Source organism: Camelina sativa, chromosome 8 (assembly GCF_000633955.1).
Source record: "Camelina sativa cultivar DH55 chromosome 8, Cs, whole genome shotgun sequence".
NCBI classification, from domain to species: Eukaryota; Viridiplantae; Streptophyta; class Magnoliopsida; order Brassicales; family Brassicaceae; genus Camelina; species Camelina sativa.
Window position 1 is genome coordinate 4,387,092 of NC_025692.1, and position 27,852 is coordinate 4,414,943.

General features: G+C 36.8%; 11 protein-coding genes, 2 non-coding genes and 1 pseudogene across 15 annotated transcripts in view; 8 read left to right on the forward strand and 6 right to left on the reverse strand.

Annotated features, from left to right (window-relative positions):
• The window catches only part of LOC104706109 (auxin-responsive protein SAUR24-like), a 22,046-nt gene extending 12,898 nt beyond the window's left edge, over positions 1 to 9,148 (reverse strand). Inside the window, exons 1-2 of one of the 2 annotated variants that reach the window (XM_019228316.1) lie at positions 8,656 to 9,148; positions 3,695 to 3,853 (exon numbers count right to left, since the gene is read on the reverse strand). In XM_019228316.1, coding sequence (XP_019083861.1) covers positions 8,669 to 8,941 — 273 coding nt within the window. In that variant the 5' untranslated portion in view covers positions 8,942 to 9,148 and the 3' untranslated portion in view covers positions 3,695 to 3,853; positions 8,656 to 8,668. Of the gene's footprint in view, positions 1 to 3,694; positions 3,854 to 8,655 lie in introns of those variants that run through there. The other variant, XM_019228315.1, reaches the window with a different exon arrangement.
• On the reverse strand, positions 3,522 to 3,593 carry TRNAW-CCA. The gene has a single exon. It is a non-coding gene; the product is annotated as a tRNA-Trp (tRNA).
• On the reverse strand, positions 3,731 to 4,457 carry LOC109125842 (auxin-responsive protein SAUR20-like). Its single transcript, XM_019228319.1, has one exon. It carries the CDS (start codon positions 4,138 to 4,140, stop codon positions 3,868 to 3,870), a length of 273 nt encoding a protein of 90 aa, XP_019083864.1. The 5' UTR covers positions 4,141 to 4,457; the 3' UTR covers positions 3,731 to 3,867.
• Positions 6,221 to 6,780, forward strand: LOC104706106 (auxin-responsive protein SAUR21-like). Its single transcript, XM_010422238.2, has one exon. It carries the CDS (start codon positions 6,333 to 6,335, stop codon positions 6,603 to 6,605), a length of 273 nt encoding a protein of 90 aa, XP_010420540.1. The 5' UTR covers positions 6,221 to 6,332; the 3' UTR covers positions 6,606 to 6,780.
• Positions 7,318 to 8,354, reverse strand: LOC104706105 (NAC domain-containing protein 30-like). Its single transcript, XM_019228314.1, has one exon. The coding sequence runs from the start codon at positions 7,952 to 7,954 to the stop codon at positions 7,472 to 7,474; it is 483 nt and encodes a 160-aa protein (XP_019083859.1). The 5' UTR covers positions 7,955 to 8,354; the 3' UTR covers positions 7,318 to 7,471.
• LOC109125840 (auxin-responsive protein SAUR24-like) lies at positions 9,605 to 10,258 on the forward strand. Its single transcript, XM_019228317.1, has one exon. It carries the CDS (start codon positions 9,719 to 9,721, stop codon positions 9,989 to 9,991), a length of 273 nt encoding a protein of 90 aa, XP_019083862.1. The 5' UTR covers positions 9,605 to 9,718; the 3' UTR covers positions 9,992 to 10,258.
• On the reverse strand, positions 10,698 to 12,085 carry LOC104706110 (auxin-responsive protein SAUR21-like). Of its 2 annotated transcripts, none has more exons than XM_010422242.2 (3): positions 11,993 to 12,085; positions 11,656 to 11,811; positions 10,698 to 11,172 (listed from the first exon to the last, which is right to left on the reverse strand). In XM_010422242.2, exon 3 carries the CDS (start codon positions 11,161 to 11,163, stop codon positions 10,885 to 10,887), a length of 279 nt encoding a protein of 92 aa, XP_010420544.1. In that variant the 5' UTR covers positions 11,164 to 11,172; positions 11,656 to 11,811; positions 11,993 to 12,085; the 3' UTR covers positions 10,698 to 10,884. The 2 variants fall into 2 exon arrangements, with proteins under 2 accessions (XP_010420544.1, XP_010420543.1); XM_010422241.2 differs by having other exon boundaries at positions 10,698 to 11,185.
• On the forward strand, positions 12,942 to 14,883 carry LOC104706112 (phosphoacetylglucosamine mutase-like). Its single transcript, XM_010422243.2, has one exon. It carries the CDS (start codon positions 13,012 to 13,014, stop codon positions 14,683 to 14,685), a length of 1,674 nt encoding a protein of 557 aa, XP_010420545.1. The 5' UTR covers positions 12,942 to 13,011; the 3' UTR covers positions 14,686 to 14,883.
• On the forward strand, positions 15,492 to 16,107 carry LOC109125844 (auxin-responsive protein SAUR20-like). The gene has a single exon (XM_019228322.1). It carries the CDS (start codon positions 15,658 to 15,660, stop codon positions 15,931 to 15,933), a length of 276 nt encoding a protein of 91 aa, XP_019083867.1. The 5' UTR covers positions 15,492 to 15,657; the 3' UTR covers positions 15,934 to 16,107.
• On the forward strand, positions 16,720 to 17,298 carry LOC104706113 (NAC domain-containing protein 30-like). The gene has a single exon (XM_019228320.1). It carries the CDS (start codon positions 16,726 to 16,728, stop codon positions 17,197 to 17,199), a length of 474 nt encoding a protein of 157 aa, XP_019083865.1. The 5' UTR covers positions 16,720 to 16,725; the 3' UTR covers positions 17,200 to 17,298.
• On the reverse strand, positions 17,454 to 18,013 carry LOC109125843 (auxin-responsive protein SAUR21-like). The gene has a single exon (XM_019228321.1). The coding sequence runs from the start codon at positions 17,937 to 17,939 to the stop codon at positions 17,646 to 17,648; it is 294 nt and encodes a 97-aa protein (XP_019083866.1). The 5' UTR covers positions 17,940 to 18,013; the 3' UTR covers positions 17,454 to 17,645.
• On the forward strand, positions 19,155 to 19,799 carry LOC109125845 (auxin-responsive protein SAUR21-like). Its single transcript, XM_019228323.1, has one exon. It carries the CDS (start codon positions 19,390 to 19,392, stop codon positions 19,660 to 19,662), a length of 273 nt encoding a protein of 90 aa, XP_019083868.1. The 5' UTR covers positions 19,155 to 19,389; the 3' UTR covers positions 19,663 to 19,799.
• On the forward strand, positions 19,934 to 20,005 carry TRNAW-CCA. Its single transcript has one exon. It is a non-coding gene; the product is annotated as a tRNA-Trp (tRNA).
• On the forward strand, positions 26,453 to 27,815 carry LOC104709206 (annotated as a pseudogene).

Here is a 27,852-nt window from a genome sequence, read left to right on the forward strand (position 1 = left end):
GGGGGGGGGGGGGATTCAATCGTTGTTTTAATGGTGTCGTAAGCTGCAAGAAACCCTTTTGGCATCCCTGAGTGAATTTAAAAACCTCTTTGGAATCTTTCGAATCTTGGTATGTAAGAGTGAGACGCATAAGAAGAGTGTTTTACGTGGTTATTTCTCCAGATGCTAACGTGATAAATGAAATGTGTATCCAAAAAGAAGAGCAACCATCAGCTAAACGAGACGTCATGATCAGGGTTTGCTTATGATCGTTGGCTGTATATACGTATGGTTCTTGGTTGTGATTCTCTGGTTGCGTTAGTCCTGATCTTCAATATGAAGAAGGAAAAGTGGCGCACTTGACAAATGCTAGAAACAGACCGTACCAGTCTCGGACATTAAGGACTTATATATGCGATAGTGGTCTGTAGCATCCGCATGGTTATATAACATGTTGTGATAGCAAAACCAAAAAAAAAAAAAACATGTTGGGATGAATTCAACTTAATAAATTTCACTAGAAAAATCAAAGACATAGAGAACTTTCATAGATTTGAAGTGTCGTTGAAAGGGAAAACAAAGAAAGTGCAAAAAAGCATTAAAGAGAGAATTTGAGCGATGAAGGGCGCTACTTTACTACAAAGACACGAAGTTCTCCATTTGATTTGGGAACACATCCAAGTTGAAAGTATTGCTGTACTTACTGTTGTAGTCACCACCATAACGGCATCCGAATTCATCACCAAAAATTCCTTCAAAGGAGGATTCTCTAATAGTGTTTCTCCTTGGATCGAAATATAAAACATAAACCGAGTCAGTCAAAACGCTTGGTGTAAAAACAAGCTCACCAGCATCGCTAACACCCTTTAAATTTAGGCCATTACTACTCCTCCGTCCTCTCGTAGGAGGTAAGGTAAAGCTTGTATACGTCCATTCGTGTCCATCTGCATCTTCCAAAACCCATAGCCTAACAGATAAATTAGGAGGGGAAAAATATGTAGTATCAACTAAGGCTAATCTTCCCTCCCCATAAGGTACTATCATATGAGAACCTGAAGATGAATAACCCTCTGGATATCTTATAGGATTGAACTTTTCAGATCCGACATGAAAGCTCATTATACAGCATTCACCACCAATAACTAAGGCTCTATAATAGATAACTCCATCAATGCAACCAGAACATCCATGACAAAAATGTATAGGGGAACCTTTGGGTCTGAATCTCCATGATTTTTGAGCTCCCAATGTAAGAATCTCAGGCTGTTGGGAATTTACGACAGAACTCTGTATTTACCCTCCAAGGGATCGTATCCTAAAAAAGAGTGCCCCGTTATCTTGGGTTTTCTTGTGGGATCTGGCAAGTGTAAAACCTGTCCCGTGGTTGGGTTCCAAATCACGTTTCTTTTGAGGAGAATAAAGCCCTGGACGGATGCTGATGGATAATAACAGTCCCGTGTCCAAGGGTTTGCGTTTTGCATCTCATAACTGTAGACCGGAGAATAAGACCCGTCAGTATTCTCGTGTTGAGGCAAAGAGAAAACGAATCTCCTTTTCTTTTTGAAGAAGGTGAGCACAAGACGCCGTGGCCGACTCGCGATGAAACTTGAGAGTGTAGTGTAGGAAGACCAGAGCATTGATACGCAGAGAAACCTCACAATCGATTTCGCAGGAAGTTTTGACAGTATCTCCAAGATTAGATCGAGTGGAATCGGGTCGGCTTGAGATCTGTACTCATCTTCTTCTTCATCTTGTGTTGCTCTCTGCTGGATTTCTCCCCTGTTCTTCTCTTGTTCATCTATGGCAGCTTGCTCAACAATACCTTGTATCAGCGAGCAAGATTGTGATGTTCCGTGAATCTCTCCCGTTTTCTCTTCCTCTGAATCCATGGCGGATCCATCTTCAAACCCTAATATTTTCTTCAAGACCCTATGGTTTTGTATGAACTATTTTAGAGGTATTGGTTTAGGATTTAGAAAGAATTTGAATGACAGTTATGTAAAATATGTTGTTATTCAATGTATTGGTTTAGGATTTAGAAAAAAAATTTCTGATTTAAAGGTTATTAGATTTTAAACTGCGGTGTACTGCAGGCATATAATTTTTATTTTATGTTGTATCTATTTGTTAAATATTAGATGTTTTGTAAATAGAGCATAACTAAATATTTTGGTTGTTACGCGACTAAATATATATATTATTTTTTTAACCCGCAATACACTTCATATTTTTAAACCCACAATACACTTCAGTAATTTATATTCGGTTTGATATTCTATTTTGATTTTTAATTATTATAACAAAAAAGTAAGGGATCTAAATACATAATCAGTTATTTATACGCGATGATCAAGTCATATTTTTCCTAATGATTTAATTATTTTACACAATCTTAGTTAAATCAACTTGATTTTATGTTAAATATTCTAATATTAGTAGTGTTGATAATAATTAAATGAGGATTTAACCTGTATTAACACAAATTTAATATTATTTTATTAATTCCAACATATTCTCTTTATAACTCATCTACTATATAACCACATTATATAGTATTTTAGACTTTTTTAATTTTACATATACGTAATAATTAAAAAATTTATTAAGTTTATATATGTAAATTATAATATTTAAATAAATGTCAGTCGAAGTTTTTCTTACGTTAATAATCAAAGCTTACATGTTTTGGAAAACAAATTGGGAATCAAATTTTTGTTTTCTTTGTTTGCGAAGGATTCAGATATAAAACATCTTCAAAACACAACAGAATGTGTAGTTAAATATATGATAGTTTTTATTTCCATATTGATTGCTATTATTTTTTTAGTTGGAATGATATGTAAAATATTTAGGAAACAAAATCTGGAGTAATGTTAGTTTTGGAAATTTTTTAGGGGTTAATGTTGTAAATAACTTTTTAAATAAACAAAACTAAAAGAGCATAACACAAAATGTACTTCAAAAATGTTAATATAGATGTAAAATATGTTGTTATTCAATTAAGACTTTTTAAAACTCTTTTAAAATTTGGTGTTATTGGTTGTGGATTTGTAAAAAGTTATTTAAAATCTTGATGAATATAGTGTTATTGGATTAAGTGTTTTATAAAGTCATTAAAAGTTTTATGTTATTCAAATAAAACAAAAGAATCTTGGATTGTTAATGAATTCAAATTTTGTATTATTGTTTTAGGATTTTATATGATTTTTTCATAACAAAAGTAATGAAAACTCTTTCATCAAATAGAAAGATTGTGAAAGATTTTATAAGATTAGGAAAAACAAATCAGCATGATTTAAAAAAACTTTCTAACTAATTTCTTAGAATCCTTCCTTTTTATTTTCTAATTTTCTATGATTTTAAAAATCAGCAAGATTTTAAAAAACATAAAAGTCATTAAAATTCTTTCTAAATCCTAAACCAATACCCTCTTTAGACTTAAAATTTTAAACCAAAACTTTCTGGTAAGAGATACCGAACCAGAGAAAGGAAATAGACACTAGATGAATTAAAAATAAATCCGGATTAAATGTTCGAGCGATTGAACCCGTCGTGAATCGAACACACAACCTTCTGATCTGGAGTCAGACGCGCTATCATTGCGCCACAGATCCGGATGATTAATACCTCAAATTAATTATATTAATCGTAATCAATTATACTATAAATAGTTAGTTCTTCAATTGGTGTTTGGTCTTTCATTTTTAATGATTGATTGATCGATCCAAAATGTATTGACATGAATCTTGTCTTTCGCATAAAAATGGCATTCACTCTCTAAACCTTTAGAACAACTCTTTCAAGAAGAAAGAGCAAACATGCTCAGTTATCTACAATGAATAAGCCTATTTCTAAACTAGGAAGAACAAAAAAAATGTAGGATCATCATCACTGGAGCCGAGAAGTCACATTGATGAAGGTATCTTCAGGGCAAGGAATCGTTAAGCCACCCATCGGATGATCAAATCCAAACTCTTCCTCGGATTTAGTGAGAAGAGCTTGGAATGAAGGCTGGTTTAAATATGAGATTGGCACCAAATATCTCTTCTTCTGGCTCTCTCCTACGTACACTGCAAGAAACCCTTTTGGTGCGGCCGAGGCTGCTGTGGTGGAGCGGCTTAGAATCCTCTTTGCTCCCAACAAACTTCTCACCAAAGCCATTTCTATTTATTTTGGTCTGCAAAGTTTGAAATCTTTTTAAAGCTTCTGAAGATGTATGAAAAGATTCAAGTTATTGGATTTGCTTGTTGTTGGTTGATGATAGAAAGAATGAGTTAAGTGTGTATATATAGAAAGATCAACGAAGGAGTTGCAACCTCTCTGAAAAATCATTCAAACTTGTGGTCTTGAAGCGTCGGACACACTAGAAGAGAGAACATGGCTCTGTCTTCACCATTTGGAAAAGATGCATTAATGCAATTCTGTCTTGAATGAGATAATTAATTGAGTGTGGGACAAGAAACTAAAAACAAACTCCATATGCAATTCACAAGGGACTGTTTTCTCAATGTTTTTTTTTATAGATAAGACATGCTAAAGTCAATAATAATGACCAGCAAGTTTCTCTTCTCCATGTTCTGTGATCATCCTATTCTCTAATCTCTGTGGTCTAAATGGTTTTCATAACAACTTCAAAGTGGGGACCTGAAGTCTCTCAACAACAGAACAATAAGTCTCCGTCACTGGTTAAGTTGTTCTTTTCTTTTTTATTTTATTTTATCCACAAATAGAATCACACATGAAAGTTAGTAAAACAAGATTCGTGTGCAGTGGTCAAAGTTGTTCAACAGAGGGGCCATGTTTCGGTTCGTGGTAAAGCTAGAGTCTGAGACAAGAAGTCAAAGGTATGAGCTTTGATTAAAGCAGAGCCAAACTTCCTTCTTAAGCCAGAGATCAAGGTATAACTTTCTTGAAATGAACCATTATTGTGAATATCATACATGACAACCTGTTATTAAATTTTCAAGACTTAAAAAAAATTATCTCTCACTTATCGATTCCAGAAGAGTAACCAATCTTTCGTTAGCGAAAACAGAATAAAGAACACTCATGCACACACACAACAGAATTTCAGTAATGAGATCTTCCATACCTAGCTTGTCTTAAGTACCTAAGATTTTAAAATTGGTGAGGAAATCACTGTGACATTAGCCTTAAGATGAAGATCAAGAATCCTCATGAAGTTAAGCAAATCCTCTCGGTGATAAAGATACACCTTATATGTATACATCAAGATGAAGTATATTATTGGCGCCATTGTTTCTTACAAAAAGCATGACATAATTTTGAGTTTTGTAACGTCTTGAAAAACTCTTTTTCGAAAGAAAAGCTAATATTGAGTATTCTATCCGTAACTCGTGCTAACTAATGTTAGCTTTTCCTTTTTCCAAATATTTGTTGTTTTCCGACCTGGTCTTCGTTAACGTACACCGCAAGAAACCCCTTTGGTGCTGAAACTGTCCTTTTGCTTGTAGCCTCTACAGAAAATCCGATAATCATCTTTGCACCTCTGAACAAAACCAGTTCTTGTGTCTTAAGCTTTTGAGAAAAAAAAATTGATGCTCAGATTCAAGCTTCGGGTTGCTTTGTAACTTGGTGATTTGAAGAGTTAGTTCTATCTCTGGGATGTATAAATAGATTAATGGACTTCAAACCACTGGATGTATGGGACATACACAAACAGAGTTTCTCATGATTATGTCTTCTAAATATGAAAGATGACAAGCAAGGAAAGCTATATAACAAACATGTTTTCAGCACTTCACAATGTTTTAATTTTCTCCATGTCTATATTATAAATGCAGAAAAGAATAACTTAACCCTTGAAAGAGATCACTTGTTGTTCTGTTGTTGAGCCACTTCAGGTCCCCACTTGAAAGTCTTATTAAAATACACCTCTGAGATGAGAGAATATGATCATCACAATTCACAGAACATGAAGAAAAGACACGCTGGGCCTTATTATTGACAATAGCATGCCTTATCTTATAAAACATTGAGAAAACAGTCCCTTGTGAATTGCATATGGAATTTGTTTTCAGTTCCTTGCTACAAATTCAATTAATTATCTCATCAAGACCAAATTTCATTAATGCATCCTTTCCAATTGGTAAAGACAGAACCATGTGAACTCTGTTCTAGTGTCTAGTCTGTCCCACACGCTTCAATACCACAAGTTTCAATGATTATCTCAGAGATGTTTCAACTCGTTCATTCATTTTTTGTATATATACACGCATAACCCCATTGTTTCCATCATCAACCACCAACAAGCAATCCAATAACTTGAATCTTTTCATACATATTCAGAAGCTTTAAAGAGAATTCAAAATTTTCAGACAAAAGAAATAGAAATGGCTTTGGTGAGAAGTCTATTGGGTGCAAAGAAGATTCTAAGTCGCTCAACCAGAGTAGCCTCGGAGGCCCCTAAAGGGTTTCTTGTGGTGTACGTAGGAGAGAGCCAGAAGAAGAGATATTTGGTGCCAATCTCATACTTGCATCAACCTTCATTTCAAGCTCTTCTCAGTAAATCGGAAGAAGAGTTTGGGTTCGATCATCCGATGGGTGGCTTAACGATCCCTTGTCCCGAAGATACCTTCATCAATGTGACTTCTCGGCTCCAATGATGATTTTCCAACATTTGGTTCTTCCGAGTTAGAGATAGACTATTGAAACTATTGTAAATAGAAATAGAGGATTTTTATTCTTTCTTTTTTCTCTTTCTTCTTGAAAGAGTTGTTCTAACTTTTTTGAAATGGATGCCATTTTTTATTCAATAGACACGATCATGGTTCATGTTAATTACATTCTGGATCGATTACCAAGTGAGAGTATGAATAATCTTATCCATTAGCTTAGTTTAATCAATTTCTTATCCATTGAAATACTATTCCATCTAACAAGGAAAGCAATGATTTTTAGCTAAACTGAACAGTGCAAGAAAAGAGATACTCAAAGTTGACCAAAAGAAAAAGAGATACTCAAAACTCAAAAGTAAACGGCTTCTACTTCAATTTTAGTGTATGATTGCATTACTATTCTAACTTTCGTTTTACTTTTAATCAACCAGAAATATTCTTTATTTAGGTATTTTTTCAGTTCAACCAGAATCATCATAAAGAAATTAGTATAAAGTCTAGGCTCTCACATCTTTTGTATAAACAATATGACATGCTGTCTCATTATTTGTTCTGTTTCTTGAGATTTGCTCTGTTTCTCTCTTCCACCCTTTGCTTTATTCAGATACATTAGATGAGACCATGTGTTATTCCGTTTATAAGAAACTGAAAGCTCATATAAGAAGAACTTAAATGATCTATCTCTATGTCATGAATAAACAAGAAAATATGATATTCTCCTTAAATATAATTTTTGTTGATAAATAAATAAGACTACTAGGGAACTTTTAAACTAGACATGCATAGAAGTAAAATAAAATAAGAAGTAGAAGTCATCATCCTCTTCACTAAAATTAACCAAACCACACACATAATCATGGCCCTTTAAGGTGGGAGAGAACTTGATTTTGGAATGAGCCACCATCAAGGGGATAGTATTCCGTCATGATCCAACCACTCGAGTTGCTCTCACCTTTGACGTAGAAACTGAGAATCCTCTTCTTCCCAATCACCTCACGCTTATCTTTCGATAGAACATCACTCAGCTTCCCAAGGGCTTTCCAACGCCCCTCACATGTCTCTCCTTTGACTTTGCGGCTTCCAGAGACCTGAGCCAGTGTCACGAGGTAGTACCACTCATTAGGTTCGAAAAAGTCTGTCTCTGTGTGAGTCAACCGCCACGGCTCTTTGGCATATAAATCGGTCTTGTCTTGTAACTCTAATACTTTATTCCATGTTTTGGCAACCTTATTACGCCCGAGACAATAGCGGATGAGTTCTTGCTCCGTAGGATGAAACCTAAACCCAACAAACTCCTCTTGTTGCTCATTCTCGTTGTATTTTTCAACCATCGACATATTCTTTTCTTCTTCTGCGAGACTAAGAAACGCAAATATATTAGACCAAAAGGTTTAAAGATCCATATGTTATAACAATAAAACAAACGAATGATCTTTAGAACAAAACTGAAAAAGCTTATGGGTGTCAGAGATATATAAGAGATGTATGAAGAATAAATAAAAACGCGTTAAAGACTTTGAAGCTCTTACCTGAAACTTGAAGCTAGGCAAAATAGAACAAAAGTGGTGTCGTCGTATTTTATATATTGATTTCTATGGCTATTGGCCTATTAGGAAAACGAAAAAAAAAGGAAACATACATGTACGTCGCACGTGAAATTCAATCTACTTGGTATAATAAAGCGGGTAAAAATTAGATTTAGATAAGTACACCAACAAATATCACATTTAAAAAAAAAAAATACAATATTATTATTTTACTTATCTAATAATGAAGATCGAATGATAAATATGGTAACTTTTAAATTTGTCTAATTCTTACCATGATTTTTAACTATAATTAAAGGTTCTTTGAACGTTGTAGTCTTTAGTTTTCAAAGATTGTTTCAAAATGTCTTGAAATTTGGTATGATAGTGTAAGCTCCATAAAAAATTGGCATCCAATCTCTAAACATTTACACAACTCTTTCAAGAAGAAAGAGTAAAAAACTATATACAATAAATTAATTAGTCTATTTTTCTAATTCGAATGAACTAAATGTAGGATCATCATCATTGGAGCCGAGAAGTCACATTGATGAAGGTATCTTCAGGACAAGGAATCGTTAAGCCACCCATCGGATGATCAAATCCAAACTCTTCCTCCGATTTACCGAGGAGCGCTTGAAATGTAGGCTGGTTCAAGTATGAAATTGGCACCAAATATCTCTTCTTCTGGCTCTCTCCTACGTACACTGCAAGAAACCCTTTTGGTGCTACCGAGGCTGCTGCGGTGGAGCGGCCTAGAATCTTCTTTGCACCCAGTAGACTTCTCACGAAAGCCATGAAATTATTTCTTTGTATGAAAATTTTGAATTCTTTTTGAAGCTAAATCTGAAAGCTGTAAAAAATGATTCAAGTTGTTTGGTATATTGCTTGTTGTTTGTTGATGATAATAAGAATGGGCTATGTATGTATATATAGAGAGATTAATGGTTGAGTTGAAACTTCCCTGAAAAAATCTTTGAAACTTGTGAACTTGAAGCGTGGGGGACAAACTAGACCAAGAGTTCACATGGTTCTGTCTCTACCATTTGGAAAAGATGCATAAATGAAATTTGTCTTGATGAGATAATTAACCGTGTGTGGGACAATAAACTAGAAACAAACTACATATGCAATCCATAAGGGTTTGTTTGGTCAATATTTTTTTTAGATAAGACATGCAATTGTCAATAACATCCACCAAGTTTCTATTCTCCATGTTCTGTGACGATCCCGTTCTCTAATCTCTGTGGTCTAGATGGTGGATTTTATAATAAATTGAAGTGGGAACCTGATGTTGTTCAACAACAGAACATAACGTCTTATACCATCAAGACTTCCAGTGGGATAGACAGAGCCATGTTATCTGTTCTAGTCTGTCCCACACGCTTCAATACCACAAGTTTCAAGGATTTTGCAGAGAGGTTTTTAACTCCTTCATTGATCTTTCTATATATATACACATAACCCCATTCTATCCATCATCAACTAACAACAAGCAATCCAATAACTTGAATTTTTTCATTCATCTTCAGAAGCTATAAAAAGAATTTAAAGTTTCAGAAAAAAGAAACAGAAATGGCTTTGGTGAGGAGTCTACTGGGTGCAAAGAAGATTCTAAGCCGCTCCACCGGAGCAGCCTCCGCGGCACCAAAAGGGTTTCTTGCAGTGTACGTTGGAGAAAGCCAGAAGAAGAGATATTTGGTGCCAGTCTCATATTTAAACCAACCATCATTTCGAGCTCTGCTCAGTAAATCTGAAGAAGAGTTTGGTTTCGATCATCCGATGGGTGGCTTAACGATCCCTTGTCCTGAAGATACCTTCATTAACGTGACTTCTCGGCTCCAATGATGATGATCCAACATAGTGTTCTTGGAGTTAGAGTTGTTCCTTGTAAATAGAGGATTAGTTCTTTTTTTTTTCTCTTTCTTCTTGAAAGAGTTGTTTCTAATTTTTTTTGAAGTGGGTGCAGCTTTGATGCTAAAGACACAACCACAATTCATGTTAACACGTTTTGGATCAATTATTGAAAAAAGGACAATGCCAAATGAAGAACTCTTGTATTATAAATTTATTATATAACTCTTTTTAAATAAAACCAAGTGAGGTTATATATAATCCGGATCCATGGCTTATTTTAACCACTTTATCCATTGAAAAATTTATCATACAAAGAAGGAGACGATATTAAATTAAACTGATCATGCAGTGCAAAGCAAGAAAAGTAAACCGCTAAAACTTGAACAATATAATCTTCAGAATTATGCAAAGAAGATTATTGGCTGCCTTGGTGGTGCCACAAGGATCCTTCTTGCAGGTGTTTGAAAATGCACCTGAGATTTCTCTGTTCTGTTCATAATTATTTTGTCCGAAGGTGATTTATATTACAATCTCAAGCTAGATTTGGCGTTTTCTGTAGTGAGATCACTGAAATTTTCAATCTTATGATTGAGTTAAGGCAGCAGAAGAAGAGAAACTTAATGAAGGTATAAGCAAATACTCGAGAAATTGTCAACTAATAAGAACATTTATGCATTATATATACAACAGCAAGATAAAGCTTTTCGTAGAAAACTTTCTGCAATTTGCATTAACACCATTGTTTCTCAGACACAAAAAAATTGACATTCACATTTGTGTATTGTAACCTTTTTTACACAACTCTTTTCTTTGAGGAAAAAGGTTGACCTTTATACACTGAATAAATTATATCACTAACGCGAGCTAAAAAATGTTAGATCTATCTATCTTCCCTGTAGCGCAGAAGTTACAGAGATGAAGGCATCTTCAGGACAAGGGATCGTTAAGCCACCCATCGGATGATCGAACCCAAACACTTCCTCGGATTTAATGAGAAGAGCTTGAAATGAAGGCTGGTTTAAATATGAGACTGGCACCATATATCTCTTTTTCTGGACCTGGTCCTCGCCAACATACACTGCAAGAAACCCTTTTGGTGTTGTAGCTGTAACAGAGCGGCTCAGAATCTTCTTTGCACCCAAGAAACCTCTCATCAAAGCCATTTCTAATCTCTGAAAATGTAAACTGAAGAAACGATAACAAGTTGAATGCTCAGAATCAAGCCTTGAAAGGGTTTATAACTTGGTGATGTGAAGAGTTGGTTGTGTTTCGGGATGTATAAATAGATCAATGAAGCCATGAAGGAGTTAAAACCACCCTACAACCAATGAAACTGTGGTCTACAAGCGTGGGACATACAAGAACAGTGTTTCACATGGTTTTGTTTTCCAGATAGATAGATAGAGAGATAGATGACAATGAACATTATATGATGCACTTCACAAGGGTTTGTTTTCTCAGTGTCTTATAACTAATAAAGAGATAAGAAGAGATATTGCAATCTTCTCTTGTCTATAATAATACATTAGCAGGTCTGATTTCTTAATTATGTGGCGGGACCATAAGTTGCCTACCAAGAGAACATGAATGTGTTCAAAGGACATAATCTCATGGGATGGAAACTTAAATTTGATTGAAATGTTAATGAGACTAACCTGTCAGGCTGTCACATCCATGTGGATATCTCTGCAAGAACTTCAGCAACTTCATCGAACCAGTACCATCAGATGGGGCCTTCCTTATGAGGTTGAAATGTGGGGAAAGACTTGACAAACCATGTCTCAGTACATATTAGCTACGCTTCTCTGAGCCTGAAAAGACAGGTTAGTTATTACTTATCTTAAAGTGGTATAAATCTACAAAAAGAAGTCCCCGAACCCTTAAACAACATGAGAAACTTCTCATATCTTCTTCAGGAAACAGCAAGATCTTTCTCTCTGTAATCATTTTTATATACAGAATAAATAAATAATGGAAAAGATAAACACATACCCATCAAACGATTCAATGGCTTTCATAGTTCATCGTGTGCTGCAATCAATGCAATTCTTCCAGCAAGAGAAACGGTTTGCAACCTGAAAGCCATAATAAGAGATACCGATATCGTTCTTGAGCCAAGCATCGTTTCAAAATATCTGCTAAGAAAGGCAGATGATGAATCTGGGTTTGAATTTGATCACCCAATGAGTAGACTAACACAATCCCATGCAGTAAAGAAACCTTTGCAGCTCTCACCTCTCGTCTCCAAAACACACATCTCACTCTATAATTTATTCTTGTTAGTCAACATCTTGTACATAGAAAGCTCTCCCACATTCCCACTAGAGCAATGTAACATTGTTCCTCGGATTGCAGCTAATTATAAAAGATCTAAGCTTCTAACTAATCAAAGAACATGTTCTCAAAGTTCCAATATAGTCAAACTAAAAAGCTGAGATATTGAAGGTTCACATACACTAACAAAGAGGTAATCTTTCTCAATTCCACAATTTTAATAGAGCTTCTAAGCGGAAACCAAGTTTAGCTTCTCTAATCCTCAAGACAAGCAACCAAACAAACAAGCACGCAAGAAGAAAAAAAAAACCAAACTTTCCTAAATTCTATAATCTACTTGTAAACTGTTCCTCAGCTTTCAACTAAACGAAACCCTAATAATTGCAATCGGCAACTTTCCCATTGCACTACTCAATTTGACCAAAATATTTCATCTAACAGACAGATATATTGGTAAAACTGAGAAGAGCAAACTGAAAGCTGTCGTTTGAAACTTGAGATCTGGCCAGAGAACCAAACTGTTCATCGGACGTTCAAGAGCGAAAGAGGAAGAAGTTAATAAGCGAAGAAGACCGAGAAAAGGGCAAAAGAAAGAGATCTGACTTGGCTGGAGAGAGACACTAAAGGAAACAATTAAATAAAAATGCTTCCTTTTATGTCAAAAATAAAATAAAAAAGCTTCCTTTACGTTTTGTTTGGTTCACTTTCAACTCTCTGTTTTCTCTCACAAAAGCGCCATGGACGAGATCCAAATTGCTTCACTCCTCAAATCATCTGAGCTTTTTCCGATTCCTCAAGGCCTTAAGCTATCGTATGGAACAGCTGGGTTCCGAGGCGATGCAAAACTGCTTGAATCGACTGTTTACAGAGTTGGGATACTCTCAGCTCTCCGATCGCTTAAGCTCGGATCATCCACCATCGGGCTTATGATCACAGCTTCGCACAACAAAGTCTCTGACAATGGCATTAAAGTCTCGGATCCATCTGGGGGTATGCTTTCTCAGGAATGGGAGCCTTTCGCAGATCAGATCGCTAACGCAGCCTCTCCTCAAGAACTCGTTTCGTTGATTAGAGAATTCGTGGAGAAGGAAGAGATTAAGATCGGAGAGTATAAAGCTGCAGAGGTATGGTTGGGAAGGGATTCTAGACCTAGTGGTGAATCGCTTCTCCGAGCTGCGGAGATCGGAGTTGATTCAGTTTTGGGTTCTGTTTCGGTTGACATTGGGGTTTTGACAACTCCGCAGTTGCATTGGATGGTTAGAGCTAAGAATAAAGGTCTTAAGGCTACTGAGAATAATTACTTTGAGAATCTCTCTACTTCGTTTAGGTGTTTGGTTGATCTTATTCCAATTAATGGAAACAATAAGTTTGAGATTAGCAAATTGCTTGTAGATGGTGCTAATGGTGTAGGTGGACAGAAGATTGAGATGCTAAGAGGGTCTTTGAGTAATCTTGATCTTGAGATTCGTAACACAGGGAGAGATGGAGGTGTGCTTAATGAAGGTGTAGGTGCTGATTTTGTTCAGAAAGAAAAGGTTCTGCCTTTAGGATTTGGGTTAAAGGATGTGGGGATGAGGTGTGCGAGTTTGGACGGCGATGCAGATCGATTGGTTTACTTTTACGTTCCTTCAGATTCTACTTCTGATGTAAAGGTTGAGCTACTTGATGGTGATAAGATTTTATCTTTGTTTGCTCTCTTCATGAAAGAGCAACTAAACGTTCTTGATGATGGTAAAGAAGGGAAGCAGTCTCGTCTTGGTGTTGTGCAGACAGCTTACGCTAATGGTGCATCCACGGATTACCTAAAGCAGTTGGGTTTAGATGTTGTTTTTGCTAAAACTGGGGTAAAGCATTTACATGAGAAAGCAGCAGAGTTTGATATTGGAATCTACTTTGAAGCTAATGGCCATGGGACTATACTCTTCTCGGAATCTTTCCTATCTTGGTTGGTTACCAAACAAAAGGATCTAACCACCAAAGGTCAGGGTGGTTCTGAAGAGCAGAAAGCGGTTTCTAGACTAGTGGCAGTGAGTAATCTGATTAACCAAGCGGTTGGTGACGCTCTAAGTGGAGTGCTCTTGGTTGAAGTGATTCTGCAACACATAGGATGGTCAATACAGAAGTGGAATGAGCTATACAAAGACCTTCCTAGCAGACAGATCAAGGTCGAAGTTCCAGACAGAACAGCGGTTGTGACCACAAGCCAAGAAACTGAGGCTCTGAGACCCTTGGGGATTCAAGATGCTATCAATTCTGAAATCAAAAACTACTCGCGTGGCAGAGCTTTTATAAGGCCATCGGGTACAGAAGATGTGGTGAGAGTATATGCAGAAGCATCCACTCAAGAAGCTGCTGATTCTTTGGCTAACTCTGTGGCTGAGCTCGTCAAAAGCTTCCTTGGTTCAAGCTAAAAGATCCATCTGAATTTCTGCGAGAGCTTGTTAGGGGTTTTTTTTTTTTTCTTCTTCTTCATCTCTTAGCTTTCACATCTTTTGTAATGGCATGTCCTGTCTTTCTTGTCTGCTTCTTGCAAATGACTTTGTTTCTCTTCTAGCTCTTCTGCTCTCTCTTCTTTTTAATGAAGCTCTAAGAACAGAATATTTCTTCTCCTGAAATTGTGCAAGTGAAAGATAGTTGTTAAGGAATCAGTAGCAGCTACTTATAGTAAGATCATAACAATGGTGTACTTGAAGAAAGCTTATGGCTTAATCTCTGGCTACCTAGCTCATGCCTTTGTCTTCCTGTCTTAATTTTCGAAAAATTTGTCTGCGACAGCAACTTCACCACCAACCTAACACGATATCTTCATTTACGGATAACTGTCATGTATGATCCTATTTGTCGATATTGTAAAAGAACAACTTAACCAGTGACAGAGACTTGTTGTTCTGTTGTTGAGAAACTTCAGGCCCCAACTTTTAAGTTATTATGGAAACCATTTAGACCACAGAGATTAGAGTATACGATGATCACAGAACATGGAGAAGAGAAACTTGCTGGTCATTATTATTGACTATAGCATGTCTTATCTAAAAAAAACATTGAGAAAACAGTCCCTTGTGAATTGCGTATGGACTTTGTTTTTAGTTTCTTGTCCCACTCTCAATTAATTATCTCATACATTAAGACAAGTTGCATTAATGGCATCATTTCCAAATGGTAAATACAGAGCCATGTTCTCTGTTCTAGTCTGTCCGACGCTTCAAGACCACACGTTCTTAGGATATTTCAGAGAGCTTTCAAGTCCTTCTTTGATCTTTCTATATATACACACTTAACTCATTCTTTCTATCATCAACCAACTACAACCAATCCAATAACTTGATATTATTTATTCATTTTCAGAAGCTTTAGAAAGAATTCAAAAATTTCAGACAAACAAAATGGCTTTGGTGAGAAGTCTGTTGGGTGCAAAGAAGATTTTTAGCCGCTCCACCAGAGCAACCTCGGCGGCACCGAAAGGGTTTCTTGCTGTGTACGTTGGAGAGAGCCAGAAGAAGAGATATTTGGTGCCAATTTCATACTTAAACAAGCCTTCATTCCAAGCCCTCCTCAGTCAATCGGAGGAAGAGTTTGGATTCGATCATCCGATGGGTGGCTTAACGATTCCCTGTCCGGAAGATACCTTCATCAATGTGACTTCTCGGCTCCAAAGATGATGAGCCAACATTTTTTTGTTCTTCCTAGAGTTTAGAAATAGGGATTATTCATTGTAAATAGCTGAGCATTTTTGCTCTTTCTTCTTGAAAGAGTTGTGTTATAAATGTTTAGAGATTGGATGCCAATTTTTTTATGGAGCTGACACTATCAAATCAAATACATTTTGAAACGATCTTTGAAAACTAAAGACCACAACACTTGAAGAACCTTTAGTTATAATTAGAAATCATGGTTATACAAAATATCAGTTACTTACCGTATTTATCATCCAGTCTTCATTATTACATAAGTGAAATAATAATCTTGTTCTCAAAAAAATAAATAATAAAATAATAATCTTGTATTTTAAAAAGAAAAAATGTGATATCGGTGTATTTATCTAAATCTAATTTACTCAGCCTTTGACAAAAAAAAAAAAAAATTTACTCAGCTTTTATTTTACCAAGTAGATTTAATTACACGTGCGAGTAACTGTTTTTTTTCCTTTTTTTCGTTTTCCTAATGGCTCTTGAAATTAACATACAAAGTACTATAAAATACGACGAGACCACTTTTGTTCTATTTGCCTAGATTCAAGTTTCAGGTAAGAGATTCAAAGTCTTTAACGCTTTTTATTTATTCTTCCTACATCTCTTATCTCTCAAACCCATAAGCTTTTTCAGTTTTGATGTAAAGATCATTCGTTTGTTTATTGTTATAAGTATAACATATAGATCCATTCGTATAGATCTTTAAACTTTTGGTCTAATATATTATTTGCGTTTCTTTGTCTTGCAGAAGAAGAAAAGAAGATGTCGATGGTTGAAAAATACAACGAGAAAGAGCAACAAGAGTTTGTTGGGTTCAGGTTTCATCCTACGGAGCAAGAACTCATCCGCTATTGTCTCGGGCGTAATAAGGTTTCCAAAACATCGAATACAGTGTTAGAGTTAGAAGACAAGACCAATTTATATGCCAAAGAGCCGTGGCGGTTGACTCACACAGAGACAGACTTTTTTGAACCTAACCAGTGGTACTACTTCGTGACACGGACTGGAAAGAGCCGCAAAGTCAGAGGAGAGACGTGTGAGGGATGTTGGAAACCCCTTGGGAAGCTGAGATATGTCGTATCAGAAGATAAGCGTGAGGTGATTGGGAAGAAGAGGAGTCTAACTTTCTACGTCAAAGGTGAGAGCATCTCGAGTGGTTGGACCATGACGGAATACTATCCCCTTGATGGTGGCTCATTCCAAAATCAAGTTCTCTGCCACCTTAAAGGACCATGATTCTGTGTGTCGTTTGGTTAATTTTAGTGAAGAGGATGATGACTTCTACTTCTTATTTTTATTTACTTCAATTCTATGCATGTATAGTTTGAAAGTTCCCTTAGTAGTCTTATTTATTTATGAACAAAAACTATATTTAAGGAGAATATCATATGTTTTCTTGTTTATTTATGACATATAGATCATTAAAGTTCTCATGAAGAGTTTTCATAAACGGGATAACATTTTTTTTGTTTTGAGCTGAGGAAAAGACATTGCCGCATCTAAATGTTCTTAACATGAACCATGATCGTGTCTATTGAATAAAATATGGCATCCAATTTCAAACTTTTAGAATAGCTCTTTCAATAAGAAAGAGCAGAATGAAAAAGGAAAACAAAAAATCCTCTATTTACAAGGAACAAGTCTATCTCTAACTCGGAAGATGTACAAATGTTGGATAATCATCATTGGAGCCGAGAAGTCACATAGATGAAGGTATCTTCAGGACATGGTATCGTTAAACCGCCCATTGGGTGATCGAACCCAAACTCTTCTTCGGATTTACTGAGAAGAGCTTGAAACAAAGGTTGGTTCAAGTATGAGATTGGCACCACATATCTCTTCTTCTGGTTCTCTCCTACGTACACTGCAAGAAACCCTTTTGGTGCCGCCGAGGCTGCTCTTTTACTCATGGAAGCAGCTGTGGTTGAGCGACTTAGAATCTTCTTTGCACCCAATAGACTTCTCACCAAAGCCATTTTTGTATGAAAAGTTTCGAATTCTATTGAAGCTTATTAAGATGGATGAAGAAAACTCAAGTTATTTGATATATTGCTTGTTGCTGGTTGATGATAGGAACAATGGGTTAAGTGTGTATATATAGAAAGATCAATGAAGGAGTTGAAACATCTCTGAGAAAAATCATTGAAACTTGTGGTATTGAAGCGTGTGGGACAGACTAGACACTAGAACAGAGCTCACATGGTTCTGTCTTTACCATCAGGAAAAGATGCATTAATGAAATTTGGTCTTGATGAGATAATTAATTGAATTTTTAGCAAGAAACTAAAAACAAATTCCATATGAAGTTCACAAGGGACTGTTTTCTCAATGTTTTATAAGATAAGACTATTGTCAATATAATAAGGGCCAGCAAGTGTCTTTTCTTCATGTTCTGTGATGATCATATTTATCTCATCTCTGAGGTGTATTTTAATTAAGACTTTGAAGTGGGGGCTGAAGTGGCTCAACATAAGAACAACAAGTGATCTCTTTCAAGGTTTAAGTTCTTCTCTGATTTAAGTGGAGAAAAAAACTGTGAAGTGGATGTTTGTTAGTTCCAGGGTGGTTTGAAGTCTGTTTTTTTTTTTTAATTCTGTTTTCCTTGCTTGTCATCTTTCTTCTCTGCATGTATGTTCTTTATTTTGTTTTGTCTAACGAAAGGTTGGTTGCTTTTCTAGAATCGATAAGTGAAAGATGATTTTTAAATTCTTAAAGATTTAATAACAGGTTGTCATGTATATTCACAAGAATGGTGCATTTGAAGAAAGTTATACCTTGATCACTGGCTTAAGAAGGCACTTGGCTCTGCTTTAATAAAAGCGCACCTGCCTTTGGCTTCTTGTCTCAGACTCTGACTTTACCACGAACCGCAACATGGCCCCTTCTATTGAACAACTTTGACTACTGCACAAGAATCTTCTTTCATGTGTGATTCTATTTGTGGATATAACGAAAAAGAAAAGAACAACATAACCAGTGACGGAGACTTATTGTTCTGTTGTTGAGAAACTTCAGGTCCCCACTTTGAAGTTGTTATGAAGACCATTTAGACCACAGAGATTAGAGTATAGGATGATCACAGAACATGGAGAAGAGAAACTAGCCGGTCATTATTGTTGACAATAGCATGTCCCACACACTTTATAAATTATCTCATTCAAGACAAATTGCATTAATGCATCTTTTCCAAACGGTGAAGACAGAGCCATGTTCTCTGTTCTAGTGTGTCCGACGCTTCAAGACCACAAGTTTTAATGATTTTTCAGAGAGGTTGCAACTCCTTCGTTGATCTTTCTATATATAAGCACTTAACTCATTCTTTCTACCATCAACCAACAACAAGCAATCCAAGAACTTGAATCTGTTCATTCATCTTCAGAAGCTTTAAAGAGAATTCAAAGTTTTAAGACAAACAAAAAAATAGCGATGGCCTTGGTGAGAAGTCTGTTGGGAGCAAAGAAGATTCTAAGCCGCTCCACCGCAGAAGCCTCGGCAGCACCAAAAGGGTTTCTTGCAGTATACGTAGGAGAGCGCCAGAAGAAGAGATATTTGGTGCCAATCTCATATTTAAACCAGCCTTCGTTCCAAGCTCTACTCACTAAATCCGAGGAAGAGTTTGGATTCGATCATCCGATGGGTGGCTTAACGATTCCTTGTCCTGAAGATACCTTCATCAATGTGACTTCTCGGCTCCAATGATGATGATTATAACATTTTTTTTTCCTAGTTTAGAAATAGACATATTCATTGTAAATATCTGAGCTGAGCATTTTTGTTCTTTCTTGTTGAAAGAGTTGTTCTTAAGTATAGAGAGTGAATGCCAATTTTATGCTAAAGACACGATTCAAGTCAAAACATTGTGGATCGATCATTGAAAAAGAAAGACAAAACACCAAACCAATTGAGAACTATTTTTAGTACAATCGATTATGATTAATTAAATATAATTAAGTTGATATATTAGTCATCCGGATCCGCGGCGCAATGGTAGGGCGTCTGACTCCAGATCAGAAGGTTGCGTGTTCGATTCACGTCGGGTTCAATCCCCCGAACTTTAACATCCGGAATTCTTTTTTATTTTTTTTGCCGCTGCCTTTGCTGCATTTCCCCTGGTTCAGGATTCTTATTACTCTTAACCGAGAAATTCAGATCCGGGTTGATTCGGTTTTCTTCTCTTATTCAAACCCATATAATTAATTTTTAACAAAAAAAAAAAAATTACCATAGGACTTCCAACATCGGTTTTATTTTAGGGAAAAAGATAGTCAGCTACCTCAAGTATCGCAGAATGCATGGCCACACATGCGAACTATAGTAAAGGACATCCAACTACATGATCTATATGTAATACATGGCCACATGTCTGAAGTTTAAGAAGTTATGTGCGGAACACCATACACATCAAATGTCGATAAACCGGACGATTTGCGTCGGTGTTGACTCATCGTTGACTCATCGGACCCGAATTAAAACCCGATCGGATTTACAAATCAGAACCCGAGACCAAGACCCGATCGGATTTACAAATCAGGCCGTGGGCCTAGAGATTAAACAAAAAATTTCAGGCCCATCGATTTATTACCACAACATCGATTTTTTCTTCTTCGACATAGCCGAAACACAGTCTTTAAACGATTGCTCTCCATTATTAGGGTTCTTAGTGTTCATCTTTTTGAAGGTTTGAGTCGACGATTAGGGTTTTTAGGGTTAACTGTTTCGAAGATGGAATTAAGCTCGGGATCCTCCAGTAGCAGCAAATATGGAGGGCGAAAAGTCTGTGATTGTGGATTACCGGCTAAGATTTTCAAATCTAAAACGGCGAGGAATCCACATCGAAAGTTCTTTGGGTGTGAGTTGTATAGCTCTTTTCTTGCCTTTTTCGTGTACTTAGCAGTTTCTTTTCCAGCAATAGTGGACCTGATGGCAACCCGTTGCATAGCATCCCTCCTTATCAGCTCTAACATCTGGACAAATGGCTTCCTCCTTGCAATCTTTAAGGTTCTGTTATACGACTCAGTATGGTTGTTGTGAGTATCAGCACAACAACAACCAACCCTAAAGAATGCCCTGCACCATGTAGTTCGATCCTTTTGAAGTAGAGTTNGTGCGGAACACCATACACATCAAATGTCGATAAACCGGACGATTTGCGTCGGTGTTGACTCATCGTTGACTCATCGGACCCGAATTAAAGCCCGATCGGATTTACAAATCAGAACCCGAGACCAAGACCCGATCGGATTTACAAATCAGGCCGTGGGCCTAGAGATTAAACAAAAAATTTCAGGCCCATCGATTTATTACCACAACATCGATTTTTTCTTCTTCGACATAGCCGAAACACAGTCTTTAAACGATTGCTCTCCATTATTAGGGTTCTTAGTGTTCATCTTTTTGAAGGTTTGAGTCGACGATTAGGGTTTTTAGGGTTAACTGTTTCGAAGATGGAATTAAGCTCGGGATCCTCCAGTAGCAGCAAATATGGAGGGCGAAAAGTCTGTGATTGTGGATTACCGGCTAAGATTTTCAAATCTAAAACGGCGAGGAATCCACATCGAAAGTTCTTTGGGTGTGAGTTCTCTAGCTCTTTTCTTGCCTTTTTCGTGTACTTAGCAGTTTCTTTTCCAGCAATAGTGGACCTGATGGCAACCCGTTGCATAGCATCCCTCCTTATCAGCTCTAACATCTGGACAAATGGCTTCCTCCTTGCAATCGTTAAGGTTCGGTTATACGACTCAGTATGGTTGTTGTGAGTATCAGCACAACAACAACCAACCCTAAAGAATGCCCTGCACCATGTAGTTGGGTCCTTTTGAAGTAGAGTTGCACAAGCTTGGGGATCAAACTCTTTGAAAACCGCCAAATTCTCCTTGTAATCAGCTTCATTGTAGCTGCTTGCCACTCTCCAGAACAGTGGCTTCAACATGTCTGCCTTGTTGGATTTCTTCAAGTTGGAGTAGATATGTCTAGCACAAGCTCGATGTTCTGCCATTGGTAACACAGTTGACACACCATGAATCAATCCTTTATGCATGTCTGATATCAGAGTGATGTTCTCACCTAGCCCCAAGTCCAGATCTTCTTTCAGCTTTCGAACAAACCATTCCCAATTGGGATTGTTCTCACAATCCACTACGGCCCATGCCACTGGAAATATCTGGTTATTAGGATCCCTTCCTACGACAAGCATCATCCCATTCGTCGAGTTTTTCAAAAAGGTACCATCCAAACCAATGATTGGGCGACAGTTCTGCTTCCAAGCAGTCCTCAACGGCTCAAAGCAGATGTAGATTTGATGAAATGCCTCACGACCATCAGCCCTTACTGTTGTATTAACCTCAACTGTAGTATGCGGATTGGACCTACAATAAATCACAAAATTGTTAACACAAATACGAAAATTAATCAGAAAAAAGTGATAATACAAAAACAAAATTGTGACTTACGTTATTAGGTGAAGCTCATAGTCTCTTAATCTTGCAAACTGCTCATCACATTCAGCTTGCAGCTTATCAAATACACGTCTTCTAGCAACTTTGGCTTGGTTTGGCGAGATTATTATGTTATACCTCTTCTTCATCTCATCTTTTATCTCTGGACCGCTCATCTCCGGATCTCTTCTTATATCTTCAAGGAATAAATCAGCAATGACAGGAGTTTTAATGATCTCACACCTTCCTGTTGGATGGCATTGATGGTCATAGTCATAAGTCTTCACCATCCACTTTCCTCCAAGTGGTATCTCCACAGAACAATAGATTTTCCATCCACAACCTTTTGCTTTGCATCTAGCACCCAGCCTCTCCTTTTCCCACCTGTCGAACACCACATTCCGCCTTGTCTTTAAGACATATTTGATCACATTCCTCTTAAAATCAATCCCACTGCTGAAAACCTGCCTTAAACTGAACACACCATCCACTACACCTCTTCTAACTAACTTCTCTGTTTGTGCTTCCTCATCACCTGATTCATCATCAGTTGCAGGATATACATCATCTTCGTCTGGTATTTGTTCCTCATAATTTTCATTGTTGAAAACTTGTATATCCTCCTCTTCAATCTCGGCCTCTTCGTCACCAATGTCACCATCAACCTCTGAGTCTGATGATTCAGATAAAGCTGCCTCCGAACTCTGACCTTCGTCATCTTCACAAACATTCTCCTTGAGAATAAGAGCACCATCACACGCATTCTCCTTTCCAACAGCTATTGTGTCTATAGCTTCAACACATTCTTCTCCTTCCTTCTCAAAGTAAATGACAACTTCTTTCATCCATCGTCCTTTTGAGACCAACTTCTTCTTGTTAGCATCAACATTCTCCCACAAAGGCTTCCTATCTGATACATCTTCAAATGGTAGCTTGTACCACATCTTCCCAATGTACTTAATTCGCTTCTCAAGCATATATATAAGTATATCTTCAAAGATAGTGATAGAATCCACTTCTATTTCCTCAACAACTCCACCGACGTAGTCTAAAACTCCACCGAGTAACTTGAATTCGCCAGAATGATGGCATTTCACCTTAACAGAAATTTTCTCACTACAAAAAAAAACAAATTTTCGGTCACATAAGAAGACAATACTTGTCTGTTTCTATATTTACTGTATCGGATAAAGCAACAATATTCCCCACCACCCCGACAAGTCACTCACTGACAATGGAATCCACTCACATAATAAAGAATCAAACAGAAATTGACTATATAAAAACCTAAACCAACCCCATAAAGTACCCGACAACATCCTCACATCCCCACATCCCCACTAGTTCATACTTAAACCACTACTAAAAATGTTATAACATGAAAACGAAATTGAAAAATTTACCTCATTTGTGAGAATCAAACCCGAACACCAAGTTACTTCCGATTAAAACCAAGCTCGATGACAGCAGATCCCTCTTCAACAGATGATTTCTTCTCCTTCTTCGAGTTAACCTTAGTTGAAGAGTAGATCGACTTTTACACACTGAATTGGGAAATCGTAAATAAAGTTTAAATTTTTTTACGATGAACTCGATGTTGTGGTAATAAATCGATGGGCCTGAAATTTTTTGTTTAATCTCTAGGCCCACGGCCTGATTTGTAAATCCGATCGGGTCTTGGTCTCGGGTTCTGATTTGTAAATCCGATCGGGTTTTAATTCGGGTCCGATGAGTCAACGATGAGTCAACACCGACGCAAATCGTCCGGTTTATCGACATTTGATGTGTATGATGTTCCCCACATAACTTCTTAAACTTCAGACATGTGGCCATGTATTACATATAGATCATGTAGTTGGATGTCCTTTACCATAGTTCGCATGTGTGGCCATGCATTATGCGATACTTGAGGTAGCTGACTATCTTTTTTCCTTTATTTTATTCTATAGAAAACATTACTATCTCGTGCTAAATTGTAAAGACACGCATTGCCCTAAAGGGAAATCTATAGAGACGCGCACTAGTTATTTGGATCCCTCTTTCTTCAGTGATCTCTGTTTCGTTGAATATACACCTATATAGTCATATAGACTATAGTTTTTATAACTTTGTACTGTATCTATAAATTTTCAAAAAGTATGTAACATGTTGAAGTTATTAGGGGTATGTGCTGGACAAAAGTCTACGGACTAGCTTTTTTTTTTCATCAAAATGGAATTTTATTTATAAATGCTGAAAATCAATACACAATTGTTCATATAGTCAAGCAGGCGGTTGAAAACAATCAGAATAAAAATTACAATTACTACAACCAAATTTGGCCAAAAGATGAGCTGCCTTGTTACATGATCTTTTCTTGAAAATAAATTCAACATTATGAAATTTAGAAGCCCAAACTAAAATATCTTGACAAAGACCATCAATTGATATATCGGTAGATAATCCATTCAAAATGTTATTAAGCTGTTCACAATCTCCTTCAAAAGAGGCAGAAGTTAAGCCGCGAATCCACGTTTGTTGTAGAGCTACGAGAAGAGCTTTTCCTTCTGCTTCCAATGGTGAAGTTGCATTTGGTGGTCTTGAAGCTCCCCATCCAAGTGAAGCACCTGAATTATCTCTGAGTATCCATCCTGTTGTGGTTTGGTTTGTTTGAGAGTTATAGCCTGCATCATAATTACATTTTGTGTAGAGTGGTGGTGGTCTGTCCCAAAATGCATTTATGTTTGTTGAGTGTTTAACCCGTGATTCCTGTTGTGAACGATGATGCGTCTTCCATTCTTGAAACTCTGCTTGTGCTCGAAGAACTATTGCCTCTGTGCTTTCTGATATTGATTCAAAAATAAATTTATTCCGTGATTTCCAAATAAACATAATAACCATAAGGGTAAGAGCTTGTCGTCTGTTGAGCTGGTAGGGTCTATTGAAGTATCAAGTATTGAAGCGAGATTGATTTCGTACTCACTAGAGCAGGTGATAGAAAACAGAACAATAATGTTAGAAATTTGCCATATTTCAGAAGCAAATGGACACATGAACAGAATATGGTTTATCATCTCATCAGAACGAAAGCATCAAAGACAAATAGGATCTAAGTTCATTCCTCTAGTATTCAGCCGTGTAATAGTTGGGAGAGCTTTTGATAATAGACGCCATAGAAAATGTTTTATCTTTAGCAATATTGGTAAGGTCCATAAAATGTTTTTCAAACGGATAGAACCGTGTGGTATTAAGGGTCGTACATCGTTTGAGGTAGGATCATGTGTGGACAACCAATATCCCGAGCGAACAGGGAGAAATAATGCCATATAATTCTATCAGGTAAAACCCATTGTGGGAGGTAAGTATTCTTAATCACTTCATGATCAAGGCGAGATACCAGGGTCTGAAGTTTGTCGTCATCCCATTGACGATAACTACCATTGGTAGTAATCAAATCTTGAAGACACCCATTCATATTATCTTGAATACCGTTGATCGGTCGAGGAGGATGAGTATCAGTCACATTGTCTAGTCCAATCCGGATCGTATTCCCTTCACCCACAATGTGACGTGTTCCTTTTTTAATAACATCTAGACCAGCGAGTAGGGATGCCCAGCCGTAGGACTAGCTTGTAATGTATTTGGGATTGAGGTTTTATAATTAACCAACAACAAATTAAAAAACAAACATAAAAAAAAAAAAATATGACGCTGTCTTTTTCAGAACTCAGTTACTAAAAATAGGAATTTGGTCTGCTTTTTACGTGTCTATGAAGTCACGAGGTTACACCTGTTTCTGTGTATTATTACGAGATCAATGATACATGGGAATCTTTTTCAACTAACCACATGAAAAATTAATTTTGAAGCTAATGCAGTTACAAGACTTTGAATTTTGGGATCTTTACCTTTGGCTGTTATTAGAAATAAAAGTTTAAACAGGTCTCTCTTTTTCTCCCATCCTTTGCCCCATAACCACAGAGAAAGAGAAAGAGAAGAAGCGAGTGAGTCAATGTGAGATAGAAAAGTTGAAAGAGAAGTAGAGAGTAAGTGAGTGAGAGTGAGAGTGAGAGAGATATAGAGAAAAGAGGATTAAGAGTGAGAGGTTGATCGAAAGTAGAGAAACCAAAGATGGTGAGAAACAGAATGTTTGGTCAGGTCAAGGAAGAAGAAGACAATCCTGCATTCTTCAAGATTCTTCGAAGGGAAGACTTGTCTTCTGAAATTATGGTAGGTCTTAGTCTCTCATACTTATTCTTCTTAATTATTAGCCTTTTCTTAATTAATAGACTTTAGATCACTCATACTATAAACAAATCTTGCTCTTCGTGTACAGAGAGGGATTCCTCTAAACTTCATCAAAAACATCTCGGAGGAGGATTTATCGGCTAACATTGTGTTGAAAGTGGCATGGGGAAGCTCATGGACAATCAGAATATCTAGAAACCTAAGCTTCTACTTCATGGAGAAAAAGGGATGGGATCAGTTTTTGAGTGACAATGATTTGGGCAATAACGAGTTCCTTACCTTTACGCACAAAGGGCATATGTGTTTTAGTGTTGGCATCTACCAGATAGACGGTAAGGAGCTGCTTAGGCCGCGCAAATCTGCACCTACCGTTGCTTCTAGTTCCGGTAAAAATGTTCTCATATCTATGTGGTTTGCTTTTGTGATGCTTATGGGAAATGAATAATTAAGAAGACATGTCTTGAATCACTTTTGTGGTTGAATTTGATGAAAACAGGTCGGAACAAGAGAGAACAAAGGGAGAACATGTTTGAGTAATCTTCGTCTGAATCAAGCTATCTTGGTCTCAAAACAGCTGAATCAACAGGAAGAAGACAGACTGAGAAATCAAAGAAGAAGAAGAAGATAAAGGTGGAAAGTATTTGTGAAGATTCTGAAGACGACACTCTTGGTCCAGAATTTATCATCACTATAAAGAAGTCATACCTCATATTCTTGGTAAGATATATACAATGTCATATTGGTTTATGTAAAATATGAGAGTTACTAATCCAATAAGAATTTATGATTTTTTCAGGGGACCCCAAAGACGTTTGAGTGGTTGCATATGCCAAAGGAGACAACGATGTTCAAGATTCATGATCCGGAAAGGGAAACGTCATGGGATGTTATGTATAAGTTCACTACTAATAATATGCAATCAAGATTCTGTGCTGGATGGATCCGTTTGGCTAAAGATATAGGTTTAGTGATTGGAGATGTTTGCACCTTCACGCTCGTCAAGCCTACGGAGATGCTTGTAACAGTCTCCAGAAGAGAGATCAATCTCTGAAACTTTAGTTTAATGTGTTAGGAACCAATCTTGATTACGTTGTTTCTGTTAAGACTTTTGTATTAGCACTTGAATACAAATGGTTCTTCTCTCCGGGATTAATTCGGTTTAATATAATAGTTCCGGTTCAGTTACGATTTAAGTTCTTTCTAAGTCTTAACCGGTACACAATTCAATTTT